Here is a 17,680-nt window from a genome sequence, read left to right as displayed (position 1 = left end):
CGTTACAGTAGTCGAGTCGATAGAAGATAAATGCATGGACAAGTTTCTCCAGGTCCTGCTGAGACATAAGTCCTCTTATCCTTGATAATATTCTTCAGGTGATAGTAGGCTGACTTTGTAATTGTCTTAATGTGGCTCCTTAAATTCAGGTCCATGACTACACCAAGATTTCTGGCTTGGTTTGTGGTTCTTAACATTACCGATTGAAGCTGAGCACTGACTTTCAATCGTTCCTTCCTGGCTCCAAAAACAATGACTTTAGTTTTATCTTTGTTCATTTGAAGAAAATTTTGGCACATCCGATCGTTGACCTGCTCAATACAGTCACTCAGTGCCTGTATGGGATCATAGTCCCCTGGTGATGTGGTTATGTAAATCTGTTTGTCATCTGCATAATTATGGTAACATATTTTGTTGTTTTTCATAATCTGAGCCAGTGGAAGCATGTAAATGTTAAACAAAAGAGGCCCCAGAATGGAGCCTTGGGAAACTCCACGTCATTTTTGTTAGCTCAGATGTGTGATTACCTATAGACACAAAGTAGTCCCTGTCTTTTAAGTAGGATTCAAACCAGTTTAGTACTGTGCCAGAAAGTCCAACCCAGGTTTCAAGTCTGTCTATTAATATGTTATGGTTGATTGTGTCGAAATCAGTACTGAGATCCAATAATACTAAGACTGAAATTCTACCACTGTCTGTGTTAAAATGGATGTCATTGAAGACCTTAACCAGAACCATCTTAGTTCTGTGGTGTGGTCGAAATCCTGATTGGAAGACATCAAAACAGTTATTTAGTGCCAAGAAAGCACAAATCTGTTGGAAAAAAGCCTTTTCAATGATTTTACTTAAAAATGGGAGATTTGATATGGGCCTGTAATTGCTCATTAGTGACCTGTCTAGATTGCTCTTTTTTTCAGTGCCTGTGGGAACAAACCTGAGAGGAGAGACATGTTGACAATTTGTCGTAGATCTGAGGCCATGCATTTAGAAACATTTTTGAAAAAACCTGTTGGCAGAATATCAAGGCAGTATGAGGAGGATTTCAGATCTTGTATTATCTCCTCCAGGTTGTTATGGTGGATAAAATCGAATTATGTCATGCTATATGAATTGTTTTTAAGTGGACACCGGTACAACATATAACCTGATATGGAGGCACTGATTGCTTGTCTAATAGTTTGAATTTTGTCTGTGAAGAAGGAGGCGATTTCATTGCAGGCCCTGGTGGATAGAAGTTCATAGGCTACAGACACAGGAGGATTGGTTAGCCTGTCAACAGTAGCAAACAGGGCACGTGCATTATTAGTGTTTTTGGGGATGATGTCAGAGAAGAAGGACTGCCTTGTATTTCTCAGTTCTAAAATATAAATGCGAAGTCTCTCTTTGTGGACGTCATAATGAACCTGGAGATTTGTTTTCCGCCACCTGTGTCCAGCTTTTTCGACATCTTCTCTTACCAGAGACCACCTTTGGCTGGTGCAATGGCATCAATAACATTTGTAATTTTAGAATTTAAATTATCTACAAGCTCATTTACTGAGACCCATGAAAGGGCGGGTGTCGAAGAGAAAGCCTGAATAAATTTTTCACTAGAGTTTTCAATGATATGCCGTTTTGTGATAACCTCTGTCTGTACATTTGTGTGCACGGAGATTGTACTCTCAAAGAAAACACAGGAATGATCAGAGAGAGCAACATCAGTCACCATAACCTTGGAAATGTTCAGACCCTTGGAGAGTGCAAAGTCCAAAGTGTGCCCCTTATTGTATGTGGGCTCCGTCACAAGTTGAGTCAGTCCATATATATCAAGAACACAACACAGTTCTTTAGTCCCTCTGTCCTGGGGGTTGTCACCATGGATGTTAAAATCACCAACAATAACTACACAGTCAATACAGATTATAGACAGCAGTTCACCAAAGTCATCAAAAAAGTTTGTAGAGTATTTAGGGGGCCTGTATATATTTAGAAAAATAGCTCGAGAAGTGGAATTCAGCTGAAGAGCCACATATTCAAAAGAAGCAAAATTCCCATAAGACATCTTTTTGCATTGGAGGGAGTCATTAAACAAAATGGCAAAATTGGAGCAGCAGCAGCTGTGACACACTTCACAGAGGCCGTTAAAAGTACTTTAAAGCCCTTAGTGCCCAATTGCTGCAATTTGCATCAAAAATCTTATTCCTTCTCTGTGTCATAACTTGGTCAAATCTAAAAACCCAGACATGATGCACGTAATTTATACTTTCTCAAGATATCGTATCCATCACGTCCTCAAATCTAGTTAGAACTCATAGAAAATAAAAAGATGCTCCAGAACTTGCCTTAGAATCATCACGATTCTTTTCAGTCCAACTGACATCATAGTTTCTGACAGAACAACATATAGTACTGTACATACACATGAGGATAGTCAGCTGTTTAGCTCTCACAGCACAGATCCGCTCATCTTTGTTTTTTTTCCTGTGAATGTTTTTTCAAATGGATTTTCTTGAGGGCTACTGTGATGGTCTGCCTTGGCATATACTGTACCTTTGAAGTTGGGTCTGATGCGGGCATCATATCCTGATGTTTTCCCCATGAGCTTGTCCAGGAAGTCAGAAGGTGACAGCTGTGGTCCTGCCCTGCCGGGGGGCTTTATCTCCTCCTTACAGGAGCTCAATCTGACATTACCCAGGGAGGGAATTAGACAGGGAACAATTACAAAGACAAAGAAAAAACAGAAGAAACAGCAGAGGAGATGTATGTATGTATGTATGTATGTATGTATGTGAGGTAGCAATGGGGGTGGTGGAGAAAAAATAATGAGAATGAGAAGCCAACAGCTATCACCAAGTCAGTTCATCAGCAAAAAAATACCTAGCGGTGGATGGGGAAATGAGGGTGAAAAGTGAAAAATGACGCCCCAAAGGCTTGCCTCAGCTAGCGACTAAAAGCTTATCTATTTTACATCATGTCTGAGACTTACTGTGGTTGTTAGGCCCTAACTACAGAGAAGCAAAACAGAAGAAGAGGTAAACTTGTCCCTCCTCTGTATTTCCCACTGCTCGTGGCTTAGCAGGGGTAAGGCTTGACAGATTGATGGCTCAATTGTAATGCTATGAATGTCACACCGGGGAGAGGAAGGAGTTGATACAAGCTCCAGTGAGGCTCAGGCAGCCACTGACAGGAATAACCAACAGGCCAGAGTGAAAGGAGGGAAAGGAGAAAAATCTTAAAGAAAATGTGAAGAAAGACAAAAGGGAACATATAAAAGAAAACTCTAAACCAGGAAACCCTGGTTTATGATGCATTTGATTTATTACACACCCCAGCTGCATTACAGATGATTGCACCCCATGCCTTTGATACAATTGTTAACAGTTCATGATCCGTCATGATCTGAAACTCTGGAGTACAGATGGCGGGTTCAGTCCCCTCCGAGGCACAGCTTTGCTGATGCCCTGTGTTCTCATGAGTGTGTGTGTAGCCAGTCACTGATCCACCAATCTTACCGCTCCTTAGCTTTATTTAGAGTCACATAAACCGCACTGTCAGGAGCTACAGGATCAAAGACTTTGTGGAGGATATTTTTGGGACTTCAAGGCTAAAGCTGAGCTCATCCTGAGAGATCTTCCTCTTGTAATAGTGAAGGAAACAATTAGGAATTGTTTGAAAATTGAGCTATTGTGATGGCTGTCATTGCGACTACTTAACTGTAATATAATTATGAAGCTATGGTTAAATATGTTATTGCATGTTGCATGCTAATATTAACCCCAGGTGAATGATAATTGCCAAGGGATTTAATCAGTTGTTCTACTACCACTATCTGAGCTAAGACCTCCTCTTTCCTGTACTGTGGTTGTTTATAACCCTACAGAATAAACAGCAACATTGTTTTTAAGAGGCTTTACTTTCAAAAGATTATTTTACTTATTATTCCATGTTTGCTTAATGACACACCTACATTTGAAGTGTCCTTGCTCACCCATGATGTGTCAATGCTTCCCAGTCTTCAGATGGAAAGCAGCATACTTAACTGACCGTGTCTGTCCTTCGATGTCTGAATTTGAATGAATGCAGCCATCCGCATAAATCAATCGAGGAATATTTAAATGTTCCGTTGGCAATAAATATTCTGTAAGACAGTCCATAGACTGTAAACCTCCGCCAGAAGTAAACAATTCTACACCTTGCAAGGCTGAAGTTTGTGTCAAGGCCACCTCTAATTTATTGAAGTGGCTCAATCATTTCTTTTTTAAGCTTTCTGCAGCACAGAACATACTATACATCGGTGATCGGCAATAGGCGACCCGCGGGCCAGAACAGGCCCAGATTGCTTTGATAGTAGAAAAATAAATACATTGATAGCAGCTGGTGCTGAAATAGATCCCAGTCATGCAGTTACTCATTGCAGTTAATCACTTCCTCTTAAGTGATTGTGTCTCCAAAAAAAAAGCAGGAGAATGTTTTTTTGCAGCAATGCCTTATGTCGACTTTTTTGAGAGCTTTTACTTTGAAAAGTTCTAAAGGACATTCAAAAAAGTCTCTGGCCTGCTTGACATACCTCTAAAAAAGCCGTCAGTAAACGTGTGATTGGATTCCCCTGAATTTCCTCAGGGAAATGAAAATAAGCGTCTATAGGTTTATGAAGGCGGATCAAATGCCGGGACGCACACAAACTCCAGCACATGCTTTATTGTGAGCATGTGCAAAAGTGTCCTTATAATCCATTTGTTTAACAGAGGAGAAAAAATATATCTGCTGTACATTGGACTTGATCATACAACCCTCCCAACAGGAGTCACGCTCCTACCGACTACACTAAACGTACACATAAGTGATTAAGGATTTGAAATAATTTGACTTTGTTCTGGCCCTGTAATGACTTGAAAAAACTTTGGCACAATGACTTATTTGCCGACCCCTGCTATACATCATATCATCAGTGTCTCAAATGAGTCATGTGATTGTTTTATGACACCGCTATTGTTAAGGTTTGGTTAGGCTTTAGGGCTGGGCGATAAGGCCAAAAATGTTATCATGATAAATACATTTCATTTCATTCGATAATTATCAACATATATGTCAATTCATTTTTTCTTAGTAAAAATTGAAGAAACCAGATGGTTAATTATGTGGTTAAACTTATCTTTATGGTCAGAATGTGACAAACACTTGATGCCAAACAGTTGATCACTTCACAAGTCTGAGGTAGAACATTCACAACAATTATGATAAAATCTTTTTCAACAAATATGATTAGTTCATCTTTCTTTAGGCCTCTTCTTCTCAACAAAATAAATATTTTAATAGAAAATTTAAGGGCTAATTTGTCCGTGATTCAAATGAATTAAACCAAATATTTGACGATATATTGAACATTTATTATATTGTTATTGAGGAAAATTATATTGCGATTATTATCATTACTGTTTTATTGCCCAGCCGTATTAGGCTTAGATACAAAACCTACTTGGGTACTAGGGGTGTGCATCTTCACTGGTCTCACGATTCGATTTGATTACGATTATCAGGTCAACGATTTGACTTGATCCCTCGATGCATCACGATGCATGATAATGCATCACCTCAAGGGTGGGAATTTCTAGGTACCTCAATACAATTATGAGGCTACGATGCGATTGTAAAACGAATAGCATGAAGATGTGTTTTTCTCACTGTGTGACTATTTGGTGTTTGTAACAATCCCAAGTAGTAGGTAGTAATGAAATGCAGCTATTTAATGTTACTTCATATAAATTTAGCTAACATTGCATAGCATTATTACATTATTACAGCATTATTACTCCTCTTCTGCAGCTATTTTCATTTCTGAGGCTGCTGTTATTAGTATATATTCAGATGGGGTTAAACTACACACTTTTCAATGCTCCAGCCAAACCACGTTCACTCCACCTTAATATATCTATTCCTTTTTTTGTCTAGTCTAGTGTAGTAATATGTTTGTGTCTTGTCCTGTAAGGTGATTATTGTAATCTTTTATTGAGCACCATGGGCCTTGAGAAACAGGATTTTGTTCATTTGTGTACTCTATATGTGGATGAATGACAACAAACCAACTTTACAGCAGCTAAATAACATCCTGCTCAGCTTCCAGACCGCAGTCTGAAGAGGAGATGTTTGCTAGCGCAAAGTGCCGTTCTAGTAGTTGGAAAACCGAGAGACTTTAATAAACAGACATGCTGTCACCTACACTGTAGATTTACAGCCAAACTGAAACGTAGCGCTCATGTTTTCCTCTGCTCCGCTTGTTTTCACCGTCACCTACTGCTGCCTGTCACATAGTTGTCATTTGAAGAATGAGGAGGGGACCCTAGCTAAGCGCCACTGCGCTGCACAGTGTGCAGGTGAAAATCATTAACTTGAGTTGCGCATTGATTTTACTGATCATGTGAAATTTTAGTAGCAACAGTCACTCAATCAATTGCTGCCTGTCTGTGCTAAACAGAGAGAACTACACTTCTCCGTTGTGTGCACTGTACAGACGGTCCTGAGCTGCACTTCCGCATTTCCGAGTTCTGCCTTTTTCGTCCTGTCGACATTATATTATCAATTAACCTCTAAATAATAGATTATTGACATTTGTGAATCGATACATAATCGTCCAAGGCCGCATCGCGAGGCATCTAAAAATCAATTATTTTCCACATCCCTATTGGGGATAGTTAGGAAAGGATCATGGTCATGCTTATACAACACAATTTTGATTGTTGGTACAAAAACATTTGTAATAGTCAGATGTTGTACTCCCAAACACCCATTGGGATCTCTTTCACAAGAGGGTTTGCAGTGCTATAACAATGTGACTACTACTACTTGGGCTTTTTCTCCTAACCAGACACAAGTCCTAATTTACACAGTCACAGGGACTCCTTGTCAAATGAATGCAAACATAGGTTGTTTTCTGGTGATGACAGTATCTTCGGATAAAAAGGGGTCTGTGGTTGGTGATTGCACAATGGATAAGACTATGCCTTCAAATCCCCCACTGTGACCCATCCACCATTGTGTCCCTGAGCAAGACACTTAACCCCTAGTTGCTCCAGAGGCGTGCGACCTCTGACATGTATAGCAATTGTAAGTCGCTTTAGATAAAAGCGTCAGCTAAATTAATAAATATAAATGTACAAATAAAATCACAGAACTGAAGTCCCTTTCGAGATCAGTCATAGTCTAAACTGTCACACAAACAGGAAAGTAGTTCACTCTGAATTAACCTTTACAGCATTAGCATGCAAGTTTGGGACAATGGGACCTTGTCATTCTAGTTCTGCGACCAGCAGCTGGTTTCAGAATAAACATCTTAATAAGAAAAATTAAGTCCTAATTTGTGTATGATTCAAGTGAATAAAATCAAACATTTATTGAATATTTATTAACATTTGTTATATTGTTATTGGGGGAAAAAATTATATTGCGATTAATATAAACAATCTCAGCATAACGTCTTAATCTACCAGTGGCAAAGCCCAAAGGATGCTACTAAGACTACCCGAAAGATGCCCCAGCTAACTTTACAGGGTAAAAGCCTCACCGTGACAGGGCTGGTACCGTTTCTCTGAGACAGATCATCTATCACTACCAGCTCATCAATGATGTGCTTAATGATTGTATTTGATAAAAAGTGTTATTCCAATGAAAAACCATATGCGCCTATGGTTCATACGATCATGTAGAACATTTAAGGAAATAATTTAATAAGTATTTTCTCTGTAAAGTAAGGACTATCTAAGCCATACAAAACATTACAAATCAGATTGAAAAAATTCTCAGTTAGGCTTCTTAAGTCTCAGCTTTAATAAGGCCTGGGTTAACGCCTTAACACCCCTTTAGTGTCGTTTTTGGACGTCTTGGCGGTCAAGCTAGCAACAATAAATACGCAATGTCCGGTTACGCTTTCAAAATAAAACTAGTGAATAACGTTTTGAAACAGAACGTTATTTGCGTTCCATACGCAACCGAAGAAAAAAACCTTAATATCGACTTTGTGTTTAACACAGGAAAAAAGTGAAACTATGGTTTCTGGTCAAGCCGCCCTTCTCAACCATGTCTCGTCCGTACCATAGACTGTAGCCCACATAAAAAATACAGGCCTTAAAGCAGCGCTATTTTGACCCTTGGCGCTTCCAGTAGTCTCTGCCGTGTGCGCTCACTTTAGCGCCAGACCGCACAGAGGAAGAACAGAGAGAAGCGGGACAAGTTAATAAAAACAAGATCACACGGGCCCAGAAGCGGGTCTTAAGTGTAAAGACACCATCACTCGGGATTTTTGAATGCCGTCTTTTACCGAAGGAGTTTTTTCCCCCTGGAAACTCCGGTGAGTAAAGTTTGTAACCTTTAGGAGAGAGCTAAAAGTGCAGCGTGATGCTAGCTTAAATGGGTGGGTTAAAACCATATTACTGTAAGTTTAAGAAGTCGGAGGATGTTGTGAACATGATGATGAACTGTTCAACTGTATTTTGCTGTGTCGTGGTTTCAAACTAATCTCTGGAGGTACTTTTGGATGTGTAACTTAAGCACATGTAGTACCTTCAGAGGTATTTTTATTTACAGTATTTATGATAATACATGTTAAAGATAATTTCCTTGACTAAAATGGGTAAACTCTTCAGTATTTTTTGGTTGTAATTTAATGTAATGTAATGTTAAGAAATTTAATTAATTCATAGTAGTGATGTCTTGCTTAAATGCTACCTGGTAAAGTTATAAATCTTTGGTAACGTTATAACAATGTAAAACTTAAGAAGAGTCCCTAGACAACAGGGTGATGATATTGAGTTTTGACAAACGGGATGAGATCTTATTTGAAGAACACTGACTGTGATGATTTATCTGATTTATTCTGCACTATACTTGCAGACTGGTTTTTGAGACCCTGGATTGTAGCTTAGAGGTCAACTCTTCGCTGAATGCAGATGGCGAGTCCCAGAGAAGATGCACCTTGTATGGTGAGATCGGACCGCGGTGTGGCCAGCTGCTTCGGATCCCATTCAACAGGACTGACACATCAGATTACAGGACACTGGCAGATAAGAAAGATCCACCACATGTTCATTATCCTGCCCAGGTAGAGATACAAATAACTGAAAGACACTGGACACTTTTTAAAATTGTATTTGGATTGTTTCAAACATGGTTGGTGCACTATGAGATGTTAAAGGCAAAGGCAAATGAAAAATACAGGCCTTAAAAAAAAGGCCTTATAAATAGTGAACCGATCATATATGAACTAAGAAAATACAATTATTAAGCATATTATAGATGAGCTTATTAATAAATACAACATGTATAACTATGTTTATAAATGACTTACTAATGTGTATTAACGTAACAATGGTTTATAAATGATGAATTAAAAATGTACTAATACTTAACAACTGCTTCATAGTGTGTAGATAACAAAGAATAAAATTTTTTTAACTGTTTATGAATGACTTACTAATGTGTATTACTGTATGAATAATTCTTTATAAATGATGAATTCCTTATTTACTAATGCTTAACTAATGCTTTATAGTGTGTAGTTATTAAATAAATAAAGTGCTACCACTTTTGGTTGTTTTCCCAGTTTCAAACTTTTTATTGGAAGCATGTTTAGCATGCTGCATAGCAGTGCACACATAGTGAGGGCTGATGAATTCATCTTCATAACGTTTAAGTTTTATTGCTAATCATCCAATAGTTTCCTTCCATGCCGCTGGTACTGTATGGCTAAAATAATACAACACCCAGCACCTTTTGTTGATTTTCCCCAGATGTGTTGTGCATATATCTCTGTATTTATTTCATTAAAATACTCAACATTCACTGGGCCCCTGACTCCACTGCTTCTGGCTAAAGTCCATTCTTTAGTGTTGCTGATTTTACAGTATGTTTTCTCTCTCTCTCACACAACCAGTTACAAACTCACTCCGTAACACAGGGAGATGGCTTTATGGTGAGGCTCTTAACGCTTAGACTAAGCTATTGATAACAAACTGTTTGTATTGGGTTGTGCTCGTTTTACGAAGCAACACCAATAAAATATCCTGTTTGGTCTCAAGTGTGATTTTCTCTGACAAGGTGGTGCAAAGCTTTCACAGACAAATGACTGTGACAATAAACTCTGTAGTTTTCAAGAAATATTGATAGAAGAAGAATGGGTCTTTGTTGGATGTTCTAGCAGAGTTTTGTGAATGCACTTTGACACAGTCATCTAACGACTGATGAGATTTTTATTTTTATTTTTTTAATGTTAATCATAAGGGGTTCACTACAGTCAAAGAACTCAGTCTTACCAAGACATAGCAATTCTTTCATAAGACAAGGTTAATTTTTACCCCTATACTGTTCATTCATGAGTCAGTACTTGAAGTCAAAACTATGAACTAGGACTGAAACGATTCATCAATAAAACTGATTCATAAAATGCATCGACACAAATTCGTTCGTTTAATCCATTTAACTATACACCACAGTGTTTTGCACATTGACATTTATTACTGTCGCACATCGTGCTTACGCTGTGAACACGACGTGATTATAAGGTAGCTGTTTGCAAAGTGGAGGAAGATGGAGAAAATAGCGAGGGACAAAGAAGAAAGTGTCCAAAGCATGGAATTAGTTCAAGCTAAAGAAAACAACTCTGTAATGTTACCGTCCGTCCACCATAAAACAAAACTTATGTCGCTATGGCAACAGCACGACGGCAGCTGAACAAAAAGCCCTGGTGTTCTGCCAGCGGACCATTGTTTCTATGTCATTTTCGTACAGTGTTGTTAAGACAATATATTCTCTACTACTACTCTACCACAGTACTACTCTACTCTCTATCTGCAGCTGAACTTCTCACACTGAGCTGTGGGTGGAGCTGTATATTTCTGCTTTCCCTCTGGGTCTACATCATACATTTCCAATTGGACTCAGTGCTTCTGCTTACAAGCATGTCAAAAGATCTTGATCTACAAGTTTTTGGCACAGACACATCTGGAAATTTTGCATCTGGAGGGATGATGAGACAGGGCAGCAAGTCAAACAAAAACCAAAAAAAACTAGATACCTTTCAAAAATGTATCTCTTATGGAATTGGTTTTTGGATGTTAAGTCTTTTGAGGTTAATGCACTATACAACAGCTACTCTTAAGATTATATGTACAATTTCTAATGACTGTAAAACTAGAAGTTATACTGCAAGTGGCTCCTCAGAAACCTTCAAAGCTAAATTATGTGGTTCTTTTCCTGAATGATTCAATTATTAAGATGCTCTTTGCTGACATTTAATGAGCCTGACCTTTTGCTTCCCCCTACATCCCTTTCATCCGTGCCAGACTGCTGTCAAGAATACACAAGAACTCTTTCTTTACCCTCTATTATAGAGCAAGTTTTGGCCGTCACTCTCTTGTTAGTAAGCGACTCAATTTGTCTTTGAAAGCAAATCTGAATCAGGTAAGGTAAAACGTATTTGTATACATACACGTTTAAGTACTAGAAAAACAGAGGTGGTTATACCAATGTAGAATTCAAACAGCTGCTCAAAAATGAGTGAGTCTTTCAGTTTCCATTTAGTTTTTTCTACAGCTATGACAAGGAAATACTGGCAAACAGAAGCCCCTGTAAAATTCCAGTCAGCCATTAATTTTAATCAAAGTATGTACACATGCTGTTAGGGAAAACTGCATGTAGTTATTTTTCGCTAACATGGATGCATGGGCCTGTGTTGGACATGGTTGCCTTGTTTTACAATTTTTCTCATGTGCAGAAAAATGCTCCTTCAGCAATAGCTAACATTGTCCGTAATCATCGTGACCAACATAGTTTATAATGGGTATTAATCCAAAATCATTACGTTAAGAGTCCTGATCAGGTTGGGTCCAGACACACTATACATTGTTCAAACCAACCCTAAGACAATAATTTTTTCTTTTCTTTTTTTACATTCAGTGCCAATGGTTTTAAATTTCCCACTTTTTACAATGTTTGTGCATGACAACTACTATGTATTGAAAGTTAGAGAAAGATCAAGTGATGGCAAATAAATGATGGTGAGGGTAATATCCCAGGAAGAACGACTGATGCAAGTGGCCATGATGTTTATTTAAGTGACAAAGCCCTCTAGTGGCCGTAGGACTTATGACGGGAGCAAGGAAGAACTAAGGTGACAAAGTCCACATGTAGCCTAATGAGGGTCAGCGTGGATGGTATGGTTCTCGTTTTTAAAGAATGACTACAATCATTCCTTAACCTTGACCAAGTGTTTATCATTGGAACCATGAAATCAAAAGGTCCACTAACCTTAACAAAGTTGTTAAGGTTAGCGGACCTTTGAGTGGTTAACTCAAATAACCCAAACCATTATCTTTCAAAAACCTAACCAAGCTATTTTTGTGCCTAGACCTAACTAAACCTTAACCACAGCATTTTCAAATCATAAAACACATTTATTCTTCCAACAGTGATCTGACATCCCTATTAGCAGGATGACATCAATTAAAGAAAAAAGCTTCTTTGTGTGTTCTAGAGGGCATGGACTTTTGTTGTTTAATTTGAAGAATGATGGCAGACTACTTCCCTGTATTGGCATCGTATGTTGGTACTGGAATTAAACGGTTAGGTGTATGGAGAATCGTTCAAAATGGATACATAATTACTAGGCAGACTGGGCTGTTGCAGCTAGTGTTTGAGAGGCATGTTGAGTTTCGGTTATGATTATGAAGTAGCAAAAGGGGTAAATGGATCCTGTAAGCCAATTTAAGATGCTGACCATTCACAAGCATCCATTAAGGTATGAGTAGTAGAAAATCCTATATATAATATCCATTTAATTTCAGTGACCAGACAGCTCAGGCAAGGAATTAGAGGCAGCATAACTAGAGAAATGGTACCTGTTTCCAGTGTATTGTATCGTTTAGTTTCAAGGAATATATAGCCAATCACAGTAAAAGAAAAGAAGCTGGAGCTGTCACTCTGTATAGAGTACATAAGGCTCAAATGTATGAGGACATAAATGGACTGGGGCGAGGGGGGTTGGGAGGCAAGGTCAGCATGAGACCAGCTTATCTTTTTATCTGCACAATTCCCTGCTTCTTCTTTTTTCTTACAACATAAAGCCTCAGTATACACTACAAATGCGGACAGACATAAGTGTTAAATGCTTGCCTTTAGATGTACATTATATACAGTATATTCAGTCCACAAACCTGGTTGAGTGATTTTCACTTAGAAACAATGAGAAGCATTTTTGTCTGTAAGTTATTGTCTTCCTCTGTATGGCTTTAACCTCATTGAGCCTCAGATTTAGAAGCAACCGATCAAAATTATCTCTAATTAGATGGGATGGGATTCTGCCCATGGAATGCAAACATACTCTGTTAATTGCTTTTTCCTTAAGAAGCTGGGGATCAGAAAAGCACATCATCTCACAGTATGGCTGCTCCATGGTTTCCTATAAGGAAGAACTGGGGGATAACAGGGCCATTAGACATCCATGCATGAACATACTAACTTTTTAGTGCCATTAGCATAATGGGAAACAGAACGAAAGTGCTCTCTCTGCCTGTTGAAACACATTGTTCTAATTTCCTACTTGTCAAATTGCCCTTGACATTCACTTGAGCCTTAGGTATTTCTCTCATAGAAGGGCTCTCACTTAGAGGTTGAATGCAAGGCTTTTAGACAATCAACACAACTTTATATCAGGCCCTCCAAACCATACAAATTGACTCATGCCACTAACAGGCCTTTGATAACAATACGTCCAACCACTGCATGCTTTATGGTAATACAATGACGTGTCATTTTTTGCCTTTAATGACCTGTACAGCCCTCGTCTTCACACTATTGTATATGGCTGCTGCTGTCCCCTTTTGATCAATAGGCTTACAGGGGAATGGGATTTGGAGCACACTGCAATCTAACCTTGCACATTTATCTTCAATGACATGACCACTGCCACTCCTGCCTTGACACTTATGTATGGAAACATAGATATAGACAGAGCTTTCTGTGGTAGAAACCTTCTCACTGAGCCTGACTGACATTAACTAGCAAACCACATGTGGATGCCCAGTGAAGAAGACATGAATGGAAAACACAAAAAAAACTCATAGAGGCCCAAATGGATGCAGCTAGAATTTAAAATTTGACAAAACACATACTGACATTCTACAATACACTTTTTGTAAGCCAACAAAAAAAAGAGTTTAGCAGGACTGAGATGAAATGAAAAGTTGTGTGCAGATTAAGTATTCAGTACAGAGGTCCCCTTTGCAAGGCAGATAACTGGAATTTGTTCCATTGGGTTTACAATGTCATGGGAGGGCATCCATGCATATTCTATCTATAGTAGATAAAATATAAGGTAGATGCATTACTTCTGAATTTTTCAGACAGTTCATTTTTGCATATGACCTCCATATGTAGAGAAATGTGTCATTATGCAGGAGGAGGTTAATGAGCAAAAGAGTTATTAATAATACACATTAATACTGTCTACTGTTAAAAAAGACAATGGGCGACATTCTGTTTTGCTGCTTTTGTTAACAAAAAGGGCTGCCAACATTCTATTGTTTTGCTTTTGTCAATTAATCAAATGAAAAGAACAAAACCAACAATGCGTCTGTCTGCCTTTCAGTACATGCTGACTCCAGCAAATGTTCAGAAATTGTGTCACAAATATATACTTTCATTTTTTTAAAGGCTGAAAAAATAGCTGGCCACTGCGGTTTTCTTTCCAGTGTTACTTAATAATAAGCACTATATTTGTTAGGGACTATTTCCTGCTGCAGATTGATTGCACTGCAAGTATTTATGTGGTGTGCGTGGATCATCGTAATGAAGGAATATGACAGCCGGCAACCATGTGACTCTAATGTGTTTTTAATAGTTTCTGGACAAGAATGGAGGTCTATGATACAAAGGAATACTATTTAAGCCTTTGGCTACACATGCAATACCCATTAGTAGAATCAATTCATTGTTGCTATTGATCTTTTCATGGGCTTTGTTGACAATAAGAGAAATCTAGAATATCACAAGATTTGTCCTTTAATACCACTGTGCTGTATATGTTCAGGCATGTGAAAAGAGTAGGCAAATACATAAAAAAAAAAAAAATTAATTTCATTGCTTCAGCAACAGTATCACTATTTTTATACATCTCAGTGTATGTTTGGAGAGGAGGGTTATCCAACCGAAAAAACAGAAGAACATGATAGTTGGCGGATTAAGCATACTTTAAACAGTGGCAGAGGACTTACTTTCATTAGATATTGTGGTGTTTACTGAGTTTGCTTTCAGTTCCATCCTTATCTTTGAACTATTTCTATTCTCTTTGGTGTTATCTTTGATCTTTTGTTTTGTAGTAAAACATAATTAGTTCAGCCATGGTAGAATCTACTTCTTGTTAAAGTATTTTTAGCTGTCTCAATGCAAACCCCAGGGTTTTATTTAGACTAATCCATTCTAACCTAGTGTAAATGGTAACTCTGTGCCATCGCTCATGCTTACTAATTTGTAATCTTTAATCTTGTGGGAGTGAGGCTTGACATCTCTAGAGTACCCAGCAGAAATGATGTTCAAGGCTTATGCCACAGTAATGACAAGCCACAATGAGCTGCGGCTTGATGACAGATTTATGTTGATGATGGTCTGATTCTACTACACTGAACTCCAACTACCACCCCAGGCTTTTCCCATGCAGCCGTAATTAATCTTCGGTATTGTAATACATTCTAATACTAAGTCTAGTGACTTAAAATTCATATTTGTGTGAACTACAATATCCTTCTCTATGTAATTTTATTCTATTTGCTGGGTTACTGAAAAACTCCTCCAGCTTCAAATTGCTACATCTGCTGTCAAAAATGTCATGACAGAATGAATTGTTTAGCACACACATTATCTAGAAAATATTATTTTTTTGAGCTCATTTCATAACTTTTTTTTTTTTTTTTAAATGTGGGGATATGAGGAACTGAATTTTAATTTCTAAAGACACAAATGTAGAAATGTCAAACAAGACCAAAGATCTATGAGAGCTCTGTGGTTAAACTGTATGCTTACTTTAGATTATGTTGCAGGGGATCTGTCAAAGAATGGTCTTGATCTTGTATTTTCAATGTCCCTGCTGGGTATTTGTGTGCTTTTGTACCTATTGTTTTCAACGCACCACAATCCTTGGAAACCATGTAAATAGAGCCGGCTCCAACTCAAACACTCAAAAAAAAAAAAAAATGCTTAGCTTCATGCAAATATCCTCTGACGTGTGGGACAACAACCTTTGACATCCTTGTGTAAATCACTTAGTTTTTCTACTCAACTATGTAAAAGAAAGTGAAGGAAAAGATGATTTCCTCTAGATCTCTATGATACAACTTTAAGGAGCTACTGGGATTTGAATCAGAAAAATGATGCATAGAGACACACGGCACGGATGTAGTGGTAATTGGTGAAGATACCTGTCCCTTTAAATGGGTAAACAAGGAGATAAGGTAGCCATACCACTTGGTTGAACCACTTGGCTAATCACATTCTGTCCCCCCTTGTTTAGTCCTTTTGTCCCTGTTGTGCAGTATACATGGTATCAAATGTATATTCTCAGCTAAAAGCTACAGTCATCTGTGACATTTTAATCAATGGTGACTCAACCAAGGGCATTTAACTGACAACCCTCATTTCCAACTCACCATTAGCACTTAACTTTGAAGGAAAAATATGTATTTAACTTAATATGAAGTGTTCAGCATTTACCTCCTTTTAGCTTTCCCCAAAGCAAAATCAAACAAACACTAGGTTCCCAACAGCGGCAGTTTAAATGGCAATCTCTGAGATAAACCTGAGGAACTGACCTTTCCCCCTCCCCAAGGGAGATGAATCTAGCATGGAGCTTCCTCAGTCCTACCCATCCTCCAGATGTCTCTCCAAGCCTCTCTGTATTCAGGCCACCTTTTTCACATCTAAGATCTGATATCAGCCTCCTGTCAGTCTCTGTGAAACAGTGCTAGCAGGATCTCTGATAGAGAGAAGGGACTGTACTGACTGCAAAAGACTGCTTTGATGTGTCTGCTTTGGGGCTTGAGATGGACTGCGGCACTAGTTAGCTCCTCACCACATAAGTTTGTTTTGTCATGTTTCTAGGCACTGTAAAATGCTAAATTAATTGTCCATTTTGTTCTCTTGGATCAAAAAGCACACAAGCACATAGAAAAAAAGTGTTCCACAAAGCTCCCAGTGTGACACAGGACAGATAGAGACAGAGCTGCGCTTTCTAACCTCATGCCCTAAATATAAAACACTAAGACAAAAACACTCATGTTTCCCAAATATACCCCAAATTCAAATTTATATCAGACACACAGAAACTCCCCTATATACTAGAAGAAATGCCCAAATATCAAATAATTGCTGCAAAATATGTCTCCTCATGCCCTGAAGTGAGGACAACCAGTGGAAAGGGGGGGAGGGGGAGAGGGAGAGAGGCCTGCATGCCAATTTATGCTGCTGCTGTATAAACCGTCATGTAAGCTGAATGGTTGGGTTCACATGCAGGCAGTATAAACACCACAATCAAAGTAGGGAGTTTGTCTCTCTCATCTTCTCCGTGTACTGTAGTCAAGGTAATGAGATGCAGTGATTAAAGTAGTGTGTGTGTGTGTGTGTGTGAAAAGAGAGTTTCACCAGATGTGTGTCCCTTCATATGTTG

General features: G+C 38.4%; 1 protein-coding gene across 2 annotated transcripts in view; it reads right to left on the bottom strand.

The window, feature by feature from the left end:
• glra4a (glycine receptor, alpha 4a) overlaps nucleotides 1-17,680 on the bottom strand; it is a 58,685-nt gene that overhangs the window by 21,004 nt on the left and 20,001 nt on the right. For both annotated transcript variants that reach the window (XM_038698577.1, XM_038698575.1), the window contains exon 2: nucleotides 2,530-2,660. In XM_038698577.1, the coding sequence (XP_038554505.1) occupies nucleotides 2,530-2,660 (131 nt within the window). The remainder of the gene's footprint in view (nucleotides 1-2,529; nucleotides 2,661-17,680) is intronic.

Source organism: Micropterus salmoides, unplaced genomic scaffold (assembly GCF_014851395.1).
Source record: "Micropterus salmoides isolate LMB-PRFRI ecotype aquatic unplaced genomic scaffold, ASM1485139v1 Ms_hic_scaffold_5, whole genome shotgun sequence".
Taxonomy (NCBI): Eukaryota; Metazoa; Chordata; class Actinopteri; order Centrarchiformes; family Centrarchidae; genus Micropterus; species Micropterus salmoides.
Note: the sequence above shows the minus strand (reverse complement) of the source record. Positions and strands in the feature narration are given on the sequence as shown.